Genomic DNA, 24,869 nt, shown 5'->3' with positions numbered 1-24,869 from the left:
TGTTAAGGGCGAAGTCATCAGATAAGAAGAGGTATGATATTACTGTTTACGTTCCCTAAGCGTTCTAAATCTTTGTTAATTTTCAGTCCATCAAATATGCAAACCTAGATCTACAAATCTTTAAGATTTTTTTATCTCTTTTGTATTGTATTCATAAAATTTTTATAAATTAAACAATTAATGATTTTAAGCAAATCCTATTCTGACCCCATTATCCTCCCCTAGAGGCTAGGGGCGAAGAAAAATGGCAATTTTGCTTTGTTCACATTATTGAATAATTTTAACATAAGTAACTATTAATTAAAATATATTTTTGTATTTAACATTTATTTTTAGTGCAATACAGATAAATAAGATGTAAGAGTTGAACAAATAGACCTGCAACCACGCCACCACCAAGAACTATAAATATTCCTGGAAAGAAGACTATTTCATAAAATGGATGGGCAACATTTTAGATCAGAGTAAACTATTAACTCTATAATTCAATTTGTCTGTTCGTCCATCCATCAGTTAAAACCGCTATTGAAGATGGGAAACTGGAATTTTTAGTGAAGATTCCTATGACATGTTTTGTTCGTCTGGGTTTCGGTCATGCTTCAAAAGACAATAACTATAATTTTAAAGGTTTCATACTGTTTTTGCTTATTCTCTCTCTTTCTTTTCTTTGTTATGTCAACTCAACATATGCTCCATACTTTGTCTGTTTTTCATCCCATAATTTTCTATGCTTTGCTACATATGAATGTTGTCATCCTTGTTTCTTTATCTGTATCTGGTTGTTTGAAAGGTGGAACAGTAAAGGAACGGGTCAGTATTATTTATGGGATAAAAGCCAGCAAACAAGGGATATTTTGCGGCAATCTGGGCTAGCATCAAAAGTTTTTAGATTTAGCAAATATGAGAAAACTTGCGTTTGTTCTAGCAAACACAAGAAAAAGAATGAATTTAGATCCATTGTCCTATCTCTATATCCTGACCACCCAACAGTGGTTAATACAAATGGTAATGCCACCTGAAACTTGTGCCAAAGTCAAGCGTCCACTTCCATTTAAAGCTCCATTGGTATTCTAAATAATATTATATATTTATAAATTTTTTTGTGTACATTTTAACAGCTTTACATTTTTAAGTAAAGATATCAAACAGCATTGTTGTGACTGCGGCTGAGAGTGGCTAATTTGAAATATAGTGGCTTAGTAAGCAGAGTGGCTGACAGTGAGGCTCATATGGTTGCTTAAAAATCTTTGTGGTTGACGGAGAGGCATGTTGAGTTGCTTTAAAAGCCTCGCTGTTTAAATAGTGGCTTTGGCAGATGCTGCTGAAGATAAAAAGAAGATAGCTGCCATTTTATTTAATTTTAGAGTATGATTGGTCGGAAATTGTGAAAAGGAGTAACTGCAGATTAATTATCAGTTTTGGGGCAAATAGTAATCTATAATACAAAGTAGAAAGATGTGTGTCCGTCCGTCTGTTCGTCTTTCTGTCTGTCCGTCCGTCCCTTAAGATCTCGGTAACCACTGAACCAATTCGATTCTTCTCTTCAGGGAATATACCTACTGGTCCTGTGGTGGTTTTAGGCTATTTTTTAGGGCGAAGCCGCTAGTACTAATATAATTAACTTGGAAAAAAACTTTGTACACAAAAAATGCATTAAAACTTTTTATTTGCATTATGCATAATAAAATTATTAAAAAATACCTTGCATTTATTTTCCTTCTTAATCCATTTATCGTACAGAACATCGATTTCATTACTTTTCTATAACATACGAAAATATTCAAAAATATCCAAGTTTTTAAATCTAAAAAAATTTTTAATTCTTAAATTTAAAAAGTACCCACCATTAGATCTAAAAGTTTTGGGCTCATTATACAGACATTTTTAGATTTTTGTAATAATTTAATAGATGGTATATTAGAGTAATTAAGAGAAAAAAAGCATAAAACGTTTTTTGTATGTATCCAACCACTTGTATTATTATCTTTGTTTAAAAAGATTTGTGCAAAAATCTTAAATGAACTTTTGGTAATATCTTAAAAGTGGAAGATTGAGTACTGATAACCCGCCCCTCCCCACACCTGTATTTTTTTAAAAATTTAAAATAAGAGGGGTAGTTTTTCCTATGCCTAACCACTGCCAAGGGCAATTACCCTACCTAGCCTATGGGAGCGGCACCCAAACCTCATGGGGCTACCCAGTACACAATATAACCTAATATACCTGACCTAAAGTAATGAATCAACAAACAAAAATATATAGAGGTATTTTTCATTTTAATTTTTTTAAAGGGTGGGTGTTAGCGCTGAATTTTTTTATACAAATTCAAATATTTGAATTAAAGCAGTTTTTGTATAAGACTACGATTTTTTCTATGGAGATTAAAATAATTTAATATGTCTGTGATAAATTCCTAGTAAGGCATTATTAAGTGGTTCTAGTAGGGAGGATCCTTTGTTCACAGCAAAACTATAATATACTGTGTTCAGCTTTTCTCCAATCAGCTTTAGGTCACAGTCTTGGCTTGCTCTGATATATTTAAAAACATTACTTTACTCTTATTCTATTTCAGCCAAAAGAAATTTTTCCAAAAATAAAAAAAATTCTAAAATCATGAAATTCAGAAAATAAGTTATTTAAAAAAATTAAAAAAAATTAAGCAATTTTTTATATAGAATTGTAATGTCTTTGTTTAAATAACCTGATTATATACAGCATGACCCTCGAAAAAGTATTTTTAAGCATCTGCAGCCCTTATTTCTCAATGAATTATAAAAAAATGCATATGTCCTTGTTCTCCATAGTATTCCACATAAGTAGATATAAAAATATTTTTTTTACCTCCATTAACACCGGAGATTTTTAGAGCTAAAGTTTTGAAAAAGTGACTGAGGAAAAAGTAACTTTTAACATGAAACGACTTTTTTAGCAAAATTAAGGTAGAAATCCTTTTATTTTTGTTACTAGCAGAAACTTTATACAAAAATGAAATAAAAAATTTAGTTTTTGAGTAAAAAGCATTTTTTTACACATATTTTTTGAGTCTTTTTAGTTTAATGATATTTTGAAAAACTTACTTATTAGGCAAATTTTTTAAGATTAAAAAACCAAATAAATCTTTAGGAATATAGCAGAAAAATTGTTTTTGTTTCACAATCCTAACTTTAATAACAAAAAAGTTAGGAAGAAAATAAAATTAAAACATAATGATTTTTTTGTCTAAAAAGCTTAATTAACCCCCTATTAAATTATTGAGATGTCAGAAAAGTAGGCGGAGCAACTGTCATAATTAATCCTTTTCTCAAATAAGGGTTAATAAATAACCTAAAATTTGCAAATTATCAATTCATTCAGTAGTATTTTTTGCCATTAAAAATTTATATTTTTTGGTGGAATAAAAAAGAAATAATTAGTTAACTTGTTTTTCTTTGTGTCTCATTATTCAGTTGCCAGAAAAACATAATATAACCATCCAAAAAATAAGAGAAACAAAAAAAAATTCTTTTTCTCAGTCACTTTTTCAAAACTTTAGCTCTAAAAATCTCCGGTGTTAATGGAGGTAAAAAAAATATTTTTATATCTACTTATGTGGAATACTATGGAGAACAAGGACATATGCATTCTTTTTTAATTCATTGAGAAATAAGGGCTGCAGATGCTTAAAAATACTTTTTCGAGGGTCATGCTGTAGTAAATTCAAAACTTATTTGAAATACATTTTTGTTTAAAGATATATTGTAAAAATGTAAATCCTTACAAATATTCAAGTTTAGCAGATTCGCCAATAAAGATGAATTTTTCATTTTTCATTTTTTTTAATGCTTCACTGTATGATGTAACTTGGTTGTCTCTGTAATAATAATTAATAATATAGGTAAATATCTAAAGAAATCAAGGACGAAAACATCCATGAAAGCAAACCTCTGTACGGTAGGACAAGCGTGTGTTATCACTTGTAGAGTGTCAGAACTGATAATTCAAATAATTTTTAGTAAATATGTTGCAAAACTGCCTAAATACATAATACTTTTATGGAAAACCCTACATTTTATTATAGAGAAGCTTCTCTTATATCATTGTAACTTGTTGTACTAGAAATTATTACTCCAAAACTCTTATGAATAGGACAAATAGTTGCTTTCTAAGTCGTACTTATAGGAATAATCTATGCTATTTTGGAATCAATAGAACATTTCTTACATGTATAAATTAACGGAACGAGCTAACAGTTACAGACGGACGGAAGGATGAAACGTCCCTATTAAAGAAAAGTTTAGCTTTTACAAATCAGGAATAAATAAATTCTGAGCCCTCCATATATGATACAGAAAATAGCTCCTATGAAGATGAGAATTATTGATTGAAAAGTTTAAACGATGATATTTTTGGTAAAAAAAGCTAATCTGATTCCACCCTACGCTCTGAGATGCATAGATAGATAAAAAAGTATAAGATATGCATAAATAAGTTCTTACTTTGAATCAACAATTCTTCGGTATGCTTCATTAAAGTCTTTGCGTGCAGATTCCTACAGTTTTAGTAATTTTTTTTAATAACTGTTTATTTTATTTTATGATAACAAAATTATGCTTGATGTTTCTTTTAGAGTATTAATACAAAATCCTTACCTGAAAATTTTTAAGTGTCAGGCTATTTTTTAAACATCCAAATTTATATTCAGTTTGATCTAAAAGGTCCTGCATACTTCCTTCAAGCATAAATAATGATTCATATTAATCTTAAAATCCTTATGTACGAATATTTTTTTTTAAATTAGTCAATTAAGTTACCAATGTTGATAGATAGCCTAGAAACAGTTTGAAATGCAGCTAGGTTTGCAGTGTAGGAGTTGACAATCAACAGAACAAAAATCCACCAAGAAGCCACAATAATTTTGACTCCAGGTGAACTAGCAAAGAAGTTATCTAACCCTTTACTTATAAGTAAATTATTTATGACACAAAATATTATGTGAACATTTATTGATATTTTTTATATGGTTTAATACTAGAAATAACAAGGTTGGCATCATCCATAAACAGTAAAGCACAAAAAATCATGGATGGGTATACGGACAAGGAAATTTAAAGAGCATTTGTTAATATCAAAAATATTTCATCAAAATCACAAAACCTTTTTTTCATATTTTTAATATTTATTTTGTATAGCATGACTGACAGATCAACAGACAAAGTAAAATACATACTGGATGCGCATTGATCTTTAAAACAACAAAATTCAGCCAACTATCTTAAAGAGCAGATAGGAAAATTAAATGTCACAGTGTTTTGGACTGACTGAGAGACTTACGAATGGACAGACAGACAAAGTGAATTATAAAATAGTTTGCTACTAAAAACTACTGGCATTACAAAAACATGGGAAACTTGAACAAATGAATAAATAAGCTTACTTGTAGATTATATCAGGCCCCTGTCCAACCAGAGATGAGAAAGAAAACCAAAAACTTTCTTCGATGCCTTTTTAAAAATAGAGATTGATTCACTAAAAATATGATTAATTGCCTTCAGACAAACCTATTGCCAAGAAGTTAATAAGCATGACAACATCCATAAGTAGTGAAGCACAAAACAATCATGCATAAGAATTTGAAAAGGAGATTTAAAGAGTATTTGTTAAAATCAAAAATATAAATATATTAGAGAAAAATCACCAAACCTTTTTCACGTATTTTTATATTTTTCAGTATTTTTATTTGATAACATGATTAGCATACCGACAGACAAAGTGATTACATACTAAATGCTAATTGGTATAGGAAATACCCACATAAAAAATCACCCACCTATTTTGAATAGCTGCTGTGAAAATCCCATTTACCTTATAGTGCTACAGACTGACTGATAGATGGACAGACAGACAGACAAAGTATCTTGTAAGGTAAACATGTGAATGAAATTCGAAAACCTGATTGTCTTGATGGTTTTGTTGTATTTTTATCACTGCATCTAAAAATGTACATAATCTTAAATCTGGTAAATAATATATTATTCTATGAAAGTATCAGGATGTCTATCTGTCTCTGTGTACTTAAAAACAGCTGAACTGATATGGTTCTCCTAAAAAGTTGTAGCTTTTTATAGGTCATGGGAAGATTTATAACTATTATAAGGAAGTGTACCAACACCTATCCAAGAGAAAACACCCCCAGAAAAAAATTACCTGCCTTTATCTCCACCACCACCCCCCCCCCCCTCCCCCCTCCTAAGAGTGCTCCTATAGATGCCTTTAGAGACATAACCGCAAATAGCAAAACATTATAAAACAAATATTATACCTTGATAAAACAAAGATAAGGATTGAAATGAGAAGAAATGATGCGCCAATGCTAAACCAAACTGTCTCATCCAAGGGGAGAGCCCAGGTAAAGTAATCAGCCTGATTATTTTACAAACTTAGTAAAATATTTTTCAGTATCGCTTCAAAACCGATTAATATCCGCTGGATTAGAACGGGTTCTCAGCCATACTAAAATCGTGTATAGCATCGTCTTATAAACAGTTTTCCACGAATGTTAAAATAAAATTATAAAATCAATACAAATCTTGTTAGCCCTGGTTTTCAGCCCCTCAAGGCTAACAAAACTGTTTTAATCTTATAATATTTCATTCTAATATCTGTGGAAAGCTGTCTATAATACAATGCGATATATAGCTATTCTATTATTTCTTCGAAACCAATTAATATTCGCAGGATATGAACCGATTCTCAGCCATAATAAAAAATCATATAAAAAGTTAAAACTTAAACCAATTTCAAGTATCTATTCACAGATCTATAGCATAGATTGTTTATACAGACAACTACCTCCCTCCCTATTTCAACGACCCTTTTCGTCTGCCTCTAAATTATTTTCTGTTACTTGGTTGTGTTAATATAAGCGACACCATTAGTTGATTTTCATGGTTGCACAAGGAATATGCGATGGGGAAATACAGTTAATTAACCCATTCTCCCTCTAGTGTTTTACTCTAATATTTTTTCTATGCAATATTATTTTTTTATATTAGATTGTCACCTAAACACAAGTGATTAAGGTTAGTAAAGGAGATGAAGGGATTGAGTGTATTTATGATTTAATGAGTTAATGTACTTGGAGTAGTGAACCTAAAAACCTAAAAATGTCTAATTTTTATTGTTTAGTTATTAAAGAAAAATTTTGAATTCTTGATAAATCAAAACTATTTTTAAATTATATCATTTACATTCTTTAAAAATGAATATGATATAATAGAATAGAATAGGGAAAATTACTCGGTTCACTAATTTAAGTTCAAATGCATTTTGTGAAACATAAAGCATTTTGAAAATTTTCAACATTGCCAGTCTGTTTATGGTAGAATATATGACTCCTACCTCCTGTTGGGTAGGATTCTTGTACATCATCACATTTCCCAAGGTCATGTGTGGAACTGTAAAGTCCAAACTGGATAATCTCTCCTTAAGAATTATAAATTCCCTGTCATAACTTTTTTATTTCTGATAAGCACTGTATACCAAATCACAATGTATCATGAATTGAAGATATAGGTTAGAAGTTCTACAGTTCTAACCCAGCAGGCATATTGTCATTTACTCTAATTTTAAGGATTAAATTTACAACTATTTTATAAAGATAACTGAAAGCATGTAAAAATCAAAACTTGTACCTTTGTAATTGTTAGGTCGGATAAGATTAGAGTAGAATCCTTGTCAGATAGCTTCAGAGTTTCTAATTAATAGATGTCTTTAAATTAGGCTTAAAGGATATACATTGCTTTAACTGTGCTGAAAGCAGACCCAATACCCAAAATTCGAAGTTATTAGAGCTGAACTCCAATAAAAAAAAAACAGTTAAAGGCAATTGAAAATGACATTTAAGGGAGTTGAAAATCTTCATAAATTTTATAACCCTCATATAAGGAATTTTATTATAAAATTTCACCAGCTAGAAGCAGAATTATAAGCTTATTTGGGCACAGAGTTAGAATAACTTTACATATTTTGTTACTCTAAAATTATTTGCTTTTATTTCTGTAATTGTATCTTAATTTTGGGAGATGTGGAAAGTGTCTTGTTTGACGTCATAAAAATACGTTTAAAAAGGAAGGATGAAAGGGAGAGTGGGTAAGGAAACCCCCCTAAAAAGATGGATTTAGATATATTTTTAATTTTTATACCTGTAGCATTATTGTAACCTTTAACCAATTTAAAGTGAAATGTCCAATTGTACTTTGAAGCAATTTTTTCTGCCATATCATTCAGAAATCCTACATAACTACAACAAAATAAAATAATTAATTTCTTAATTGCCAATTATAGAAGGTTTAAGTGTAGAATCCTCATATTAAAGAAATAGGATGTTTGTCTGTCTGTTTATTTGTACCAAAGGATCTCGCTAACTGCTGAACCGAATTAGTTCTCCTTTACAGTGTAGCTTCTCAGGTCCGAGGAAGGTTTATAACTATTTTGGGGGAGGGTACCACCACCTTCCTAAGATAAATCGCCCCTAGAAAAAAGTTACACCCCCCAAAAAAATTAGGTTATCATATTTAACTTTCCTTCACAAGTGCTCCTAGAGGCCTCTAGTAGGGGTGTAACAGCTAGCATGTAAATATTTCAATATTTAATTTTTTACCTTTTACCATTCTCCCCCTGAATTTCTGTTAAGTATGGTTCACCCTAAATGTAAAAATCAAACTTTCATATTATATACAGCTTTCCGCGGATATTAAGATAAAAAAAATAAGATTAAAGCCAGTTTTGTTAACCCTAAGGGGCCGATGACCAGGCAAACAAAATTGGTTTTATTTTATGATTTCTAATTATATTTAGTTAATAATTTCTATAATACCATCTGATACATGATTTTTCAGTATGTTTCAAAACAGGTTCTAATCCAGCAGATATTAGTCAGTTTTGAAGCCATATTGGAATATTAATTATAAAACAATTATAAAAAGGGGGGGGGGGTTGAATAAGGTTATCAACCATAAATAAAAAGTGCAAAGGACATGGAGACAATGACAGGGTAAATTTTCTATAATTTAAGTTGCTAATATAGGCGTCAATTATTAGTCAGTTTGTTCATCTAGTAGGTGGGTTGGATGGGGGTGGGCGGTAATCTTTATGGTAGCCAGCTGCGAATATTACTTTGCATGAAAATCTGGTGCAACATCTAATTGATAATAAATCGATTGTTGTGTCAAATTCTATAAAATTTATATTTACCGCAGTTGTTAAAATTGTGATATTCTTAGTTAAAGACATAATGAACAAAGTTCTGTAACAAACTAAATACAAAATTGTTCAAGCTTAACAAATATTAAATACAATAAAAAACAATTTATAAATATTATACAATAAAAACTTATGGATTTTCTGTGAACAAATACATAAAATAAACATTACTAAACCAAAAAAGCGATATTAACTGTAAGTTAATTTCTTTAGCTTGGAGGATTTTTTTTTACAAATAACAATGTACGTCACAAAGTTTTTTCCTCGTGTTCAAAAATTGGAGAGTAAATTGTCGATAAAGCTCATTCATGAGTGTGGGAACCTAAACTATATAGAATTTGGTTCTATTTAAAAATTTTGTAGAGGTGGGGTAGTTTTTTTATTCTTTAGGTCAGGTTAGGTAAGTTATCATTGGTACTAGGTAGCCACGCAGGTCTATCAGATATGTTTATTGAAAAACATGATTTTTCTAGCTGTATTCAAGATTCCACCAATCAAAAATACAACATGACCCAAAACAAATTTTTTTCTTCATATTTTTTTACTTTTTAAGTTAATTATATTTTGAAAAACCTACTTCTGAAGCAAAATTATTTTGGATTAAACAACAAAATAAATAAGTATAATTATAGCAAGAAAACTGTTTTTGTTTTATAATCCTAACTTTAAGGACAAAAAAGATATCAACAAAATAAAATGACAACATAATGATTATTCTATTCTAAAAGCATAATAAACCACTTCATAAATGATTGACATATCAAAAACGGGGAGGAGAAGCTGTCATAATTAATTTTATTGATTATTAAAGATGAGTAAAGAAGATAATAACAGGCTAAAGTTAGCAAATAATCAATTCAATTTGTCCAATTTTTGGTCATAAAAAATGGTATTTTTTGGTGAAATAAAAAGAAATAATTAGTAAACTTGTTTTTCTTGAAATTGAAATTGCGCGGTTTGTGTTAATAGTAGAAACATGTTATGCATGTCGTTAGAACCGCTATGAACTCTATTTTTTGGAAATATAAGAACGGATCCTGTGCTACGTATAGTTAGGGAGCTACGTGTTAAAATGTCCCAACTGATGTAAAACTTGACTTGCGAGTAAAGAAGGTGTATTAACTTTTTTGCTTTTTATTTAAACCGGTGCTTTTAGTAAGTAGTAGATGTAAAATTTTTCATAGAATTCATATATGCAATCGTTTTTTTTGTAGACCTCTTATTTTTAAAGTAATTTAAGTTTTTTTTTAAAATAATTAAGTCGGTTTTAAGGTACTAATGTGGTATCCGCCGAGGATAAATGGCAGACACCGGAGTTCAATTAGATTACGGCAGTGTGACAGACGTGGACACCTTACTATAGAGAAGCTGCGCTTCTCTAGCTTTCACTAGATAATGATCAACATCTATTTTCAGTTGTCACTTTATTGAAGGGTTAAGAGATACTGAAGCTATATACAACAAACAATAATTACATGGATAGGAATAAATAATCATAACATAAAAGCATAAATAATACATATACAATGGTCAGTTTGGGCAATAATGATTCCCCCATCCCTGGAAAGGGTGGGGGAGAATTAAGAATACAGTTAACCATAATAAACATGACAGATTCAATCATTAATTCTAAGCGTAGGGAGGGGGTCACTAGACCCCTTCCCCAGGACTCGGGGGAGGGCCATTGACCCTCCACCGAACCCCAGATCAGGGGTGCCATAGACATGGCTCACGGTTGCCGAATACCACAACTCTCCCCTCGGAAGGCTGGGAGGTGGTTTCCCTACCAGACTTCCGACAGTGGTTGAGGCCTTCGGCCCGCTCATTAGGGCTAAAATATATACAAACGATAATGATTCAATGGAATCCTAGTGGTGAGTATCTTCTTAGGGTTGATGGGCTCCCAATGTGGGATAGAAGGCAGAGGCTGACTTGGGTTGGATACGTTGGTCAGCGCCGGCAGGTATCAGGTTTGCTGGTGGCACAGTTGTTGCTGGAACGGTCAGCAGTGGGGCCTCCTGGTTGTTGTTGGCAGCGGCTGGGGCACTGGCTGCCAGGTTGATTGTCTGAGCAGCGGCCTGTCCTCCTGAGGGGCCGCGGGGTCTGCCAGAGGGCGGTCCTGGCCTACCTGGGCGGTCATGCCCGCTGTCAGTTGATTTCATAGACACCATTTCCTCGGCTGCTTCCCTGCCGATGGGAATGGCATCCCAGTCCACTGAAAAGTCCCGGGACTTGGCATGGTTGAGCCTGGCTCTAGCCAGCGCTTTCCTATATAAAGCTGGATGGTACAGGAACACTTGTGATATCGCATTCAGGGCTGCCCGGACCCCTCCCTGTGCTGCTGCCAGAGAAATGATGGTTAGGTCCCCCAGCAGTTTGAGGATCAACAACAGCAAGCACAGTATGGCTGCGCCATCTCCCCACTCGTGGATGGCTTGTCTAAATCCTGCCCAGACATCCAGGGCTGCCTCTCCTTCCTCCGCCAGTCGGTCAATGTTGTAGGACACTATCCCATGGTCTCCTGTGGCCGAACAGCTGCCTTGCTGAACGCAGGAGCCATAGGATAGGCCGGTCAGCATGGCACTTTTGTATGCTGGGAACGCCAGCAGTTGTTGCCAGTCGTTCAACTCAGCCTGCGAATACAAACCACCTGAACTGAAGTCATCTAAGGGTTCTGTCAACAACTGCTTAGGCGTATCCAGCGGGGGTGGCCTCTTCTTGGGAGCAGGGGTTAATTCTATCCAGCCTTCCTCCGCGTGCACAGTCAGGGGGTAGGTGGAGGAGCAGGGAATCTTGGTGGCGTGCTCACTGTATACCCGTGTCACAGCGTCTACAAAACCTGTGGGCTCTACTGGCACTTTGTCCCAACACTCCTTGTGTTCGCGGACAACGTACTTGTGCCTTTGGCAGGTCAGCTGCAGCAGGATGTCTCCCCTCAGTACCGAGAACGTGCTCCCCTGGACACGCACCGGGTGGGCCGGATCTAGTTGCTGGAGCTTCCAGCAGTTGGCCGCTACTTCTTCTGCTGCAGTGCTTTTCATGCGCGTTTCCAGGGTAAACCCAATATAACCTGCATGGATCTGTGCTTGAAGGGGAACGTCAACCTCCCTGGCCGACACTCTGGGCAGCGCAGCCGCATCTGGGTCAGCTGCCACGAACAACGCTGGATGGTTGGTGGCATGGGCCTCGAAGTCGCAGTTCACAATCGAGGTGGGGTTGGTCATGTTGATAAAAAACTGGGCCTGATGGTCAACCAGATATGCATCCATCACCAGGCTGGGCTGGAGGCTGCGGATCAGCCTCAAGGGGCAATCTCTTCCCAGGTGGTCCCACACGTAGGTTGCTTCCCCAGTGATGCAGGACAGCTCAGAATGGGGACACTCTAGGGTCAGGTGGTCAGACTGGGACTCCACCCGTCCATCCTCCACCACATAGGTCTCCTCCTTGACCAGCAGCCGCCGCTCCTGGAGCACTAATTCGTTGCGGTATAGCTGGCCCTCAAAGTGGACGTCCTCCCCCTCGCAACCCACCCCCTCGGGGCTGTTGACGAGGGCGCCCACCATGTCGATGGTGAAGAACAGGGGGTGGTTCAGCTGGAACGTCAGTGGCTGGGTCTTGCCTGGCAACGTGTATACTCGGTTCCTGGCCAGGTCTCGGCACGCTTCTGGGTCTATCTTGGTTGGCCTCATGAGGGTGGGGACCGAGGTCACCTTGAGGTGACCCCATACCCCACACCTGAATGTCCACTGGGACACGGTGAGCTGACAGCTGAACCCAGTGGTTTCCCTCACCTTGACTTGCTGCAGGACGTGTACTTCATGGCCCAGGGGCACCTCCTGGTGTAGGGGCTCCGTGTCGCACATCTTTTCTTTATTGTAAGACGTGACATGGGTGGGGTTGGCACAGTCCCACCCCACCAGGACGTAGCTGGTTGTAGGCCACACGGCTGCCAGCAGGAGGCCCCACAGGACCATCCACCAATGGGAGAGGCTTCCAGGTAACCATCTTCCTCGTACACGCGGCTGGGGATCTTCAGCTCTGGTCACGGCTACTTCTTGGGGCTGGACACGGCTGGGCTGCTCCTGGCTAGATACAAATTTCCATTGAGCGTTATCTGTATGCGGCCGAGGCACCCCGATACCCTCCCCAATGACAGACTGGCAAGCGACTGGCACTTGCCTGGGTGTCGGCTCCCCTAGCCCTAAGTGCTCCCTTCCCTTGTCCAAGGCATGCCCAGTGGCATGGGGCTGAAGTGCATGTGGCACAGGCTCGCCCTTACTCACTGCCCTCCCCTGCCCTAGGAACTCAGGTGCATGTGGCACAGGCAAGTCCTTATTTTCCCAAATTTCAATCTCCCCAGCCTCAGGTGCAGGGGGCACAGGCAAGGCTGGGTGTTTACAATATTTTGGATACAACACATTTAACAAATTCAACTTATCCTGATGTTGAGCAGCTGGGTTCCCTTGGCTGGCAGGGGGCTCTGGATGGCATGTAGCTGGACTCTCCCTGCAGGCTGGTGGCGCTGGCTGGCATGTAGCTGGGCTCTCCCTGCAGGCTGGTGGCGCTGGCTGACTGGGGGTGACGGGTGTCACCCCTTCCTCTGGGACCGCTGGCTCGTTCCAGGACTCAGGTCTCTCGGTGGCGGCGACGGTTGTCGCCCCAGACATCAGGTTGGAGGCTGGCTCATTCCAGGATCCAGGTATCTCGGTGGCGGCGACGGTTGTCGCCCCAGGCACCAGGTGGGAGGCGCTGGATAGCACCCCCCCATCATCCCAGGTGGCGACGCCGGGTGGCGTCCCATACATCGATGCAGAGGTGCTGGCTAGCACCTCCTGCCTCTCTCGTTCAGCGGCTGCCAGGGCCTCCCCATACACCGTCTCAGGGACGCTGGGCAGCGCCCCTCCACTCTTGCTGGGTAGGCTCAGTCGGGCAGGTTCCATCATGTTGAGGCTAAAAGGCTGGGGCCTCAGCACCTCTGGCTCGGCTATGTTGTTGGGCTGTATCAGCTCTGGCCCCAGATGGTTAAGACTGAAGCCTAGGCCAACCCGGTTGGGTTCAGCCGCGCCGCCCAGTACGTTGATCCTAGCTGGGACAGTCCCAAACTGCGGCATCCCATCGGCTCGGTCCGCAGCTCTGGGGGCGGCTGCTTGCTGTGGTGGTGCTGGGGGCGCGCTCCCTTCCATATGGGCCACTCTGCTGGGCTTCCCTGGAGGGGCACCCTTGTCGGCGGTGCGCCTGCGGCTGGCTACCTGGGCCCAGTCGGCTCTACAATCGGCCGCCGTGTGACCGTCATAGTGGCAACGCTCACACTTGGCAGAACGGTCACGGCGTGGCTGGGTGCGTCTCTCCTCTAGGCTAACTTCCACAGGCGTTGGGCAGTCTCAAGCTCGGTGGCCTCTCCCCTGGCAGCGGTAGCAGCGGCCTGGAACCTTGTCATCTGGAGCGACCTTCCCCATCTGGTGGAGACCCGGAGCCAAGGAGCCAATCTCCATTGGCTCCGACTCGTCATATTGGGGCAACTGGATGCAGGCAGATCCAGTCAGCCCGTCGGTCGAGTCCACTAAGCACACACCTTCCTTCAGCTGCTTAGTAACCATGGTCACGGTGAACATGGCCTTACGAGTGTACTCAGGTACACTCGTAATTTCATGGTTCATCATGAGGCGTTTTACGTTGGCGTTACGAATTCCACGATTTAATTCGTCCACCAACAACTCAAGATCCTCATGGTTGTAGGCGTCCCTATACAAGGCGCACTTAGTTGATATGTACGCTTGTATAGGTTCTGTCGAGTGTTGCTTGTAATCCCTAAACGCTTGTTTAAGCGTTTGGGATTCAAAAGCAGGGCGAAATAGCAACTCACACTCGGTCTTGACCTGTTCGTAGGTCAAGGCTTGGCCTGCCTCGCCAAACAGATGGGACGCCATTTCCGCCGCTTGCCCTACCAGTGACAGTAGTAGGGCGTTGCGGCGGTTGAGGGAATCATGAGGTGGTACGCGGTAAGCCGCCCATGACATCTCAAGTCTGCGGATATGTGCCGACCAGGATTGCTTGGGCGGCCCTCTAAACTCCGGCAGATTGCTCAGCATCAGCTTGCGGTACTCGGCTGGGGCCGGCTGAGGGTCATCCTGGAGCCATCCTGGGGCTTGGTCACCTCCTGGGGCTTGATGCTGGTCCATTGGGTCAACGGTGAAACGGCGGGCACAAAGTTATACAGTACTAAAATTGAATGGTTTGTCACTTGAGGCTTCCTAGCCTAACAGCCAACACTGTTTGTATCACTAGGTTGGGCGTTTAGTTACAAAGATATAACTTAGCTGTACTTATCACTAGTTAGGTGTTGAGGTTGTAGGGTAGGCTGGTAGAGGTAGATAGATGTTGAGGGTCTGAACTGCTGTCAGGAACTGATTGGGTTTTCCCTTATCACACTAGAGCTAGAAGGAAAGAAACTTGCAATTCTTTATTTGCTAAAAATACCCCTGTTAAATGCTATGGAGTAGCTCCGCTCTGGTGTGAGTGTGTGTGTGTGTGTGTGTGTGTGTGTGTGTGCGTGGAATCTCCTGTCCTTGTAACGCGCGTTCGCGCCGTCAAATCCGCGCACACGGGGAAAACGCGCTCTCACCCCTCAACTCGCTCTCTCATTGGTCCGCTTCGTCCGTTGGATTTATGATATTTTCCGCACTCTGTTGCGCTACCCGTGAATGGCGCTCTGTGTATCCGATCGCTAGCTCCACACTACAGACGGACTTAGTCTAGTGTGGGTAGGAAGGGGGAAGCGCGTGAGGGGACGGGGGTAACTCCGTCCGTTCCCCCTGTGAGGGAGGGGGGTAACTGTGTGCTGGTGTAATAGGGCCTTTCTTCTTAATCTTAGGCTTATCTATTATATCACCCTGATTGTATTTGCCTTCAATGGAGAGGGGCCCCTCCCCTTCCCTTGGAATAAGGGGTGTATTGTTGTTGTGCTGTGGGCTTGAGATTGTTTTGATTATATTACATCTAGCTTCTATTTTTGTCCTTATCACAATTGCATAACAGATTTGTTTACCAACTCTGTTCTATTTTTAGCTGTTATCACAATACACAGTAATCCAAGCCTGTTCTATTCTTAGATTTATCACAACACAACAATTTGTTTGCCAAGCTTTGCTCATAAATCTATTGTTTGGCCATCACACTAGGGTGGTAATCCCTGCAAATGTGATATAATATCTGTTTTCTAGATGGGTGGCTGCGTTGTAGCTTCTCAGGATACTCGGGGTTGACGTAGTTTTTCTCTGTTCTGGTGCACTACACTCGTATGTTAGCTCGCAGCTTGCAGCTATGTGGCATGTTTCAGCCTATCGGCGGCAGGGAATGTCCCGTCCTGCTAGCGCCGCTGATCCAAATCCGGCTGATGGCGGCAGGGAATGTCCCGTCCTGCTAGCGCCACTGGTTCGGATCCTGCTATTTCTTGCAGTAAAGTTGGCCTATTTCCAGCCGTTTACACTTATTTGGCTTGTTTCAGCCGGTCCGCAGGCCTGTTTCAGCCCTTTTGGCGCTCAATTCTCCGTTAGATATCAGCGCTGCTCGCGGTTATTCGTCAGATTTCGCTGTCTCGCTTCCACAACTGCCGGATGCAGAGTTAAACTGTGCTGTCCAGGGTGGGTAATTCAGGTTGCTTGCGTCAGTTTTGCCAGATTCACTGCTGGGAGTACCTTAGCCTCAGATGCGCGTCTGCTCTACACTTGTGGTTCGCCGTAATCTCACACAGCTGTCACCAAAGTTGTGGTATCCGCCGAGGATAAATGGCAGACACCGGAGTTCAATTAGATTACGGCAGTGTGACAGACGTGGACACCTTACTATAGAGAAGCTGCGCTTCTCTAGCTTTCACTAGATAATGATCAACATCTATTTTCAGTTGTCACTTTATTGAAGGGTTAAGAGATACTGAAGCTATATACAACAAACAATAATTACATGGATAGGAATAAATAATCATAACATAAAAGCATAAATAATACATATACAATGGTCAGTTTGGGCAATAATGATTCCCCCATCCCTGGAAAGGGTGGGGGAGAATTAAGAATACAGTTAACCATAATAAACATGACAGATTCAATCATTAATTCTAAGCGTAGGGAGGGGGTCACTAGACCCCTTCCCCAGGACTCGGGGGAGGGCCATTGACCCTCCACCGAACCCCAGATCAGGGGTGCCATAGACATGGCTCACGGTTGCCGAATACCACACTAAAACGCAACAAAATAAAAGAAAAAAATGGCCAGTATGAACAAAAATAGTAAGATCTTTAATTTGACACCTTACTTTTAAAATTTTGTTGAGTAATTATTGAAAAAATCTATTTTTTTAACCTCGGTTTAATAAAAACTTTAAACCTTAATATTTTCTCAAACAGACATAAAAACATGGGTTCATATATACCTTTAGAATCAGAAAAATATTACGAATCCATTCTAAGCAAAATTGAAAGAAAGTAAAAACTAAAAAAAATAAAAATGGCCTAAAATATTATATTTTTACAGGCAACACTTAATTGTAACTATTAAACTAGCCAATCAAAAACCTCTAAAATTGGCAAATCAAGAAGCTTCTTCTCAAAACTTAACCAATACAATTGACAAAAAAAAAAGGATAATGTTCAAACAATATATACAATAGATACTACAATAAAAATAGTGATACTTACATAACATGTAAAGAATGAAAAATTATGAACAAGTATGCTTTAGTCTGTTTATAAACTTCAAAAAATGCAGTTAAAAATGCATTATTGTTTCTTGTGTTTAAAAATATCTGTTACAGTGTATGTACATTTGTTTAGGTTTTGTTCAGGTTTTGTTCAAGTGAACCCTTTAAAGCCGAAAATTATGATTTCTTAAAATAAACTTATTTTTTTTATTATAGTTTTATAAAACTTTTTCAATTTTGCCTAAAATAGATTCGTAATATTTTTCTGATTCTAAAGGTATATATGAACCCATATTTTTATGTCTGTTTGAGAAAATATTTAGGTTTAAAATTTTTATTAAACCTAGGGTTAAAAAATAGATTTTTTCAATAATTACTCAACAGAATTTTAAAAGTAAGGTGTCAAATTAAAGATCTTACTATTTTTGTTCATACTGGCCATTTTCTTCTTTTATTTTGTTGCGTTTTAGTACCTTAAAACCGACTTAATTATTTTTTTAAAAAACTTAAATTACTTAAAAAATAAGAGGTCTACAAAAAAACCGATTACATATCTGAATTCTATGAAAAATTTTACATCTACTACTTACTAAAAGCACCGGCTAGCTATCTTGAATAAAAAGCAAAAAAGTCAATACACCTTCTTTCAAAATATAACTAAAAATTAGAGAGGATATTTTGCAAAAAGAGATGCCTACATTTTTAAATTTCAAATTCCGCGGCTTGTGTTAATAGTAGAAAAATGTTACGCATACCGTTAGAACCGCAATGGACTGTATTTTTTGAAATATAAGAACGGTTCCTGTGCTACAAATAACCTAGGAGCCAGATGGTAAAATGAACCAAAATTTACTTGCAAGTCAAGTTTTGAGTCAGTTGGGACATTTTAACACGTGGCTCCTAAACTATGCATAGCACAGGAATCGTTTTTATATTTCCTAAAAATAGACTTCTTAGCGGTTCTGACGCTATGCGTAGTATTTTTCTACTATTAACACAAGCCGCGCAATTTCAATTTTAAAAAAAGTCCGCATTTTTTTGCACACCCTTTATATATCCAATAAACAATTATGAAAAACAAAAAAAATTCTTTTTCTCAAGAGCTTTTGAAAAACTTTGACCTTAAAAACCTTTATCGATGTATTCCTAAAATACTTTTTTTTCTTTTTCTTATGTAAAATTGTATAGAGAATAAGAACATATATGTACTACTTTTGATGATATCTTAAGAAAAAGGGCTGTAAACCCATAAATTTTCTGCTTTTAAAGACAAAATTTTTATAATATATGTGAATATTAAAATATAGTAAATGGTTTACATCAAACTGACCAAAATTCCAAAATATACACTATAAAACCATAGTGTGAATAGCTGATTAATAAGAATTATAACATCCTCATTATTTGGTCAGAAAAGGGTGGATGAGGTATCGTTATATTTGCCAGCTGGATAGATCATTTTATTAGAGTGGGCGAAAATCTGGTGTAATATCCAAGTAATTCTAAATCCATTCGTAAATGCATATTTAGGTTTATTGCATGCAAAGCTTTCTCATATATTATGATATTATGTCCTTAATTTATATTATTGATTATTTAATACTTACTAGCGGCTGCGTCCCTAGTATCTAGGAATATTAGAAGGGACATGAAACATTACAACGACCTATAAGAAGCTTCACTCTAAAGGAGAACCATATCGGTTCAGCGGTTAGCGAGATCCTTTGCTACAGACAAAAAAAAGCTTACTACTTTATATAATAAGATATTTGCGACTACTTCTGTTTAATACAATCTTCCAATTTTTAGCATTTACGAAACAGCCTGCTAGGTCCATGACAAAACTATAATATAGGAAATAAATGTCTATAAATGAGCTCAAGTTTTCCAAAAGATAAGTGTTTAAAACTCATGGTGCTCCAATAATCCATAATAAACTCTTACAGACCAAAATGATAAGACCCATTATTTTACTATCTGAAGAATAAATTTAATTTTTTTATTTCATGTTGCTATTTGAATTATATTGAAGTATTAAATTTATATTCATAAACCAGAAAATTTAAATTTATATTATAGTAAAACTAAGAAAACTTAGTTTTAAAATAATTTGATACACATCCATAATTTGTTCAGAAAACAAAACTAAAAATTGTAAACATCTTAACGCTTTCAGGATGATAATTTGAAATAAAAAATATTGGATCCCATAATATTTTAAAGAAAGAGAGGCAAAATTATAAATATGTTTTTAAATATAAGTAATGAAATTTTTAAAAGACGGAAGAAAAGGGAAGTGAGAGAGAGGGAAATTTAATCTTTAATAAACAAAGAAAATATTTAGGCATAATGTTAAATTGTGTATTGTAATAAACAAGGATGACAACATCAAAGTGGCAATGCACAGATAAACGTAACCATTTTGCAAAATATCAAGAAAGTAAAAATTATTGATTCTTAAGATTTTTATAATAAATTTCACAACCCAATTTAGTAAAAAAAAGTTAAAAATAACATTTTCCTACAGCATTTAAAGCTACTCAAAGGCATCATTGACATACATATGGACAAAGTGAGGTATAGGGTATATGCTCAACTGTCATTAACTCTTAATATAAAAATCCGCCTTATATCTCTAAATTTAACTGTGTCAATCACATTTCCAATGTAAAACATGACTTCAATTACAATTCGGGTGACAGAAGATAATAAAGGTTTTCCTGAAAACACTAAATGACTCTAAAAGTGCTACAGATAGACCGACGTCAAGATATAGAGTATCTTCGCTACTAAAAAAAAAACATAACAAAGATATGAAATTATTGAAACAAGGATGTCAACATCTAAAAGTAGTACCAATATACCAATAAACACCAAATTGTAGAAGAGAAAAGCATATTTCCCCCACAGAAATTGTCTATCTTGCAGATAAGAAAATTGTGTTCCCTCCCTAGATGGACATTTCTAATTAAAGAGTAGCTTCACTTCAACAAGAAATATTTAATAAAAAAGCAAGGACAGGAAAACAGATGGACGGAAAAAGTGAGGTATAGAATGCTTTCCCATAAAGTGCATATCGAGCAGTGAAAACACACTGATTCGATCTTTGAAAATCAAGAGGGGACAACTCTACTTTTTTTTTAAAAACTATAAGATCAATGAAATATTAGGACAAACTGAAAAGCAAAGTTCCATGGAATAAAAACAGGATATTTAAAATTAAATTTACTAATTGGCACCATAATTTACTGTGAAAAAGGTACACATTTAATAAAAGCTTCCTTAAATTTTCTCAATTAAAGTAATACTTTATTGTAAAACCAAAATAGAAAAACAAAACATCAAATATATTTTACAAGGGGGATGGGGGCTGGTAATAGGGTTATAATATAAAAAATTAAATAGAAATAAACATTTTCGTAAGAAAATGTCGAGCTCAAAAATTTCAAGTAAGAAAAATTTTAAATTTTAGGAAGACAATCTAATACAACGTGCACTTACAAAGTATTTACATTACTGAGGATTCTAAGCATGTAAAAACTTAATGGGGGTAATTAATTTTAATATTTATAATTTTTTTATTCATATAATTAACATTATGCATTAAAATTTGGTTTTTAAAAGTATTTTATTGATTTATGCATACTTAGACCTTTGTCTGTTATTAACTAATCCATTCCAAGACCAGCTAATTCTAATAAATAGTCTAACTTTGACTTAACAAAACTATTCTTACCCTAAAATGAGTCCTTCCAGGTGAGAAATAGGTGTGAATGTATCATCTAGATATCCTAACTCAAAGTAAGCTGTAGCTAAAATCAGCAACTACAAAATTGTACCTAAATATCTAGAATTAGTAGCAAAAGATTGAGTATATCAAATACTACTTTTGATATACTCAACCAAAATACATATAAAAGAATCAATGTAATGGTTGAGAAAATGCTTATTAAGATAAAGAAATAAGCTTAAAGTAAAGAATAATCTAAAGTAGTACAATAAAAACTAGTAAAGCTTTTGGATTTCAATCAAATGTCCTGGGGTAAATGAACATTAATCATAAATAATATTACTTTAATACTTTGGGTTCCATGCCTTATAATTAAAAGGACTTACCTAACCAAAGTAGAATGTGATAGCTGATTGCCTCTAATTACTTGTTACCTTGAGGACTTTACGTATCAGACTACAATTTTAGCTCTAACAACCTGTGCTTTTATAGGAGTTTGAAGAATTAGAAACTGGTTTGAAATGTAAATAAAAACGTACAGCAATTTTATGTATTTATTTTATAGAATTTAACATAATTTGCAACGTAATTTTACTATAAAATCTGCATATTTTAACCCTTAACGGTCGGGGGGGGGCGTTGAACGCCCCCCCATCCGGTTTTTTCTATCTCATTTTCTGTGTGTGAAAGATAAAGAGCCCAAACTGCTTGACTTTTTAAGTATGGGTATGACACATAACTGAGAGTTGGAATTTTTTGAATATCTCCATCCTGGCGGGCACAGGATGCCAGCAAACCTGGCAGGGTCATCCAGGTAAAGAGCAAAAATATTTTTTTGACTAAAACAAAGCATTTTATCATACCAAAATACTAAAAAATCCTCTAGTAGTACATCCTTATATGAAATACAGGTGTTCAAGTCACTTTCAGGTTCCAGGTATGATCCTGCAGGTCCTGATCCTCCAGGTCTCCAGAAATCTTTAAAAGTCTCCTGTGGCCGCAATTTTTGACTTAGAGACTTCAAATTTTAAACTTAAGCTTATCTGACATGTCTACATAACGTATTAAAATTTCATGAAGATCCGCCGCCGTTTTCCCGCCGACCGCCGACTGCGGCGGCTGGCAGCTGCCAAGTACAGCTGCGGCCGCAGAAATTTTTATTTTGATATTTCAATTGTAAAATTTACATAAAGTTAAACATTTTCTGGAAAAAAAATTTTCTTCTAGCTTCAAAAATAAGAAAATTATAGCCGTTTGAAATTTTTAAGTAAAAAAAGACCTGAAAACAAAGGTTGTTAAATAAAAGGGTGAAGGAAGCGAAAATTGACTAAGACTTATAAAAGGTCGGAAATTCATTATCAAACAAGAGACTTGCACAAAAAAATTTAGCCCTCTAGCTCTAATAGGAACTGAGATAATTAGGGGGGGCGTTGAACGCCCCCCCCCGACCAATTAAGGTGCGGCTAGGGGCCCGACTGTAAAGGGTTAAGCTAAAAATAAATTCTTTAATCAATAATTTCATATTTTCCCCTTTAATGACGACATGAAATAATTTTAAAAATAAAGTACTTTTTTTGTAAAACTATTGTGAAATCAAAACTAAAATGCAACGTTTTTTTGCAATTAAATAAAGAGTTTAGAATAATTAATTTAATGTTCAATTTTACTCATGAATTTCCTGAAATCTACAAAACAAAACTTCTTAGCGGTTCTAATGATATGCGTCATATTTTTCTACTATTAACACAAGCCGTGCAATTTTAATTTTAAAAAGGTCTGCATATTTTTGCACACCCTTTAGATGCATACAGTAGGAATAAGGTGTGTTATTCCTACTGTATGCATCTAAAGGGTGTGCAAAAATATGCAGACCTTTTTAAAATAAAAATTGCACGGCTTGTGTTAATAGTAGAAAAATATGACGCATATCATTAGAACCGCTAAGAAGTTTTGTTTTGTAGATTTCAGGAAATTCATGAGTAAAATTGAACATTAAATTAATTATTCTAAACTCTTTATTTAATTGCAAAAAAACGTTGCATTTTAGTTTTGATTTCACAATAGTTTTACAAAAAAAGTACTTTATTTTTAAAATTATTTCATGTCGTCATTAAAGGGGAAAATATGAAATTATTGATTAAAGAATTTATTTTTAGCTTAAAATATGCAGATTTTATAGTAAAATTACGTTGCAAATTATGTTAAATTTTATAAAATAAATACATAAAATTGCTGTACGTTTTTATTTACATTTCAAACCAGTTTCTAATTCTTCAAACTCCTATAAAAGCACAGGTTGTTAGAGCTAAAATTGTAGTCTGATACGTAAAGTCCTCAAGGTAACAAGTAATTAGAGGCAATCAGCTATCACATTCTACTTTGGTTAGGTAAGTCCTTTTAATTATAAGGCATGGAACCCAAAGTATTAAAGTAATATTATTTATGATTAATGTTCATTTACCCCAGGACATTTGATTGAAATCCAAAAGCTTTACTAGTTTTTATTGTACTACTTTAGATTATTCTTTACTTTAAGCTTATTTCTTTATCTTAATAAGCATTTTCTCAACCATTACATTGATTCTTTTATATGTATTTTGGTTGAGTATATCAAAAGTAGTATTTGATATACTCAATCTTTTGCTACTAATTCTAGATATTTAGGTACAATTTTGTAGTTGCTGATTTTAGCTACAGCTTACTTTGAGTTAGGATATCTAGATGATACATTCACACCTATTTCTCACCTGGAAGGACTCATTTTAGGGTAAGAATAGTTTTGTTATTTGTGTATTATTTTAATTGTTGGTTCAAGTATAGGTTTAAATCAAGTTCATTAGTATTTAGCCAAGTTAAGTAACAAAATTAAATCTTGCAAATAATCTTTATTTCTTAGTTTTGAATGTTTAATTTCAGTCATTTAAAATTGTTTAAGTGAATCTATTTATTATCTGTTATTGTTTATCATATTTATTAGCATTTTGTTTGCCTTTAGCGAATTAAGTGTTAATAAATTTGTCTAAACTGACCAAGCTATATTTGCTTGATTCACTTCACTGAGTAATTATAATTAGTATATTTAATATTTCAGAAAAACTGCGTCTGACTGTTAAACCTAATGTTTCTACCTAGTGATTTATATAATTTCTAAATGTTTGATATGTTTTGTAAAACTTTAATATTGTAAATAAATTAGTTGAATTAA

General features: G+C 36.1%; 1 protein-coding gene and 2 long non-coding RNA genes across 4 annotated transcripts; 1 reads left to right on the top strand and 2 right to left on the bottom strand.

Annotated features, from left to right (window-relative positions):
• Nucleotides 1-310: 310 nt before the first annotated feature.
• Nucleotides 311-9,298, bottom strand: LOC145306114 (glutamate receptor ionotropic, kainate glr-3-like). Its single transcript, XM_080148070.1, has 15 exons — nt 9,232-9,298; nt 8,639-8,682; nt 8,181-8,278; nt 7,671-7,732; nt 7,378-7,461; nt 6,299-6,399; nt 5,929-5,969; nt 5,414-5,480; nt 4,791-4,909; nt 4,629-4,708; nt 4,476-4,528; nt 3,758-3,850; nt 1,702-2,529; nt 1,016-1,070; nt 311-414 (listed from the first exon to the last, which is right to left on the bottom strand). The coding sequence occupies exons 1-13, from the start codon at nt 9,268-9,270 to the stop codon at nt 2,382-2,384; spliced, it is 1,029 nt and encodes a 342-aa protein (XP_080004196.1). The 5' UTR covers nt 9,271-9,298; the 3' UTR covers nt 311-414; nt 1,016-1,070; nt 1,702-2,381.
• Nucleotides 9,299-21,670: 12,372 nt separating this feature from the next.
• LOC145305708 (uncharacterized) lies at nt 21,671-22,124 on the bottom strand. The gene is made up of 2 exons (XR_013874690.1): nt 22,051-22,124; nt 21,671-21,773 (listed from the first exon to the last, which is right to left on the bottom strand). It is a non-coding gene; the product is annotated as an uncharacterized LOC145305708 (long non-coding RNA).
• Nucleotides 22,125-23,977: 1,853 nt separating this feature from the next.
• On the top strand, nt 23,978-24,869 carry LOC145305707 (uncharacterized). 2 transcript variants are annotated; one of them, XR_013874689.1, is made up of 3 exons: nt 23,978-24,051; nt 24,329-24,431; nt 24,756-24,869. It is a non-coding gene; the product is annotated as an uncharacterized LOC145305707 (long non-coding RNA). The 2 variants fall into 2 exon arrangements; XR_013874688.1 differs by lacking the exon at nt 23,978-24,051 and having other exon boundaries at nt 24,292-24,431.

Source organism: Acartia tonsa, chromosome 14 (genome assembly GCF_053477335.1).
Source record: "Acartia tonsa isolate MP-2025a chromosome 14, ASM5347733v1, whole genome shotgun sequence".
Classification (NCBI taxonomy): Eukaryota; Metazoa; Arthropoda; class Copepoda; order Calanoida; family Acartiidae; genus Acartia; species Acartia tonsa.
This window is presented reverse-complemented; position numbering and strand designations above follow the sequence as displayed.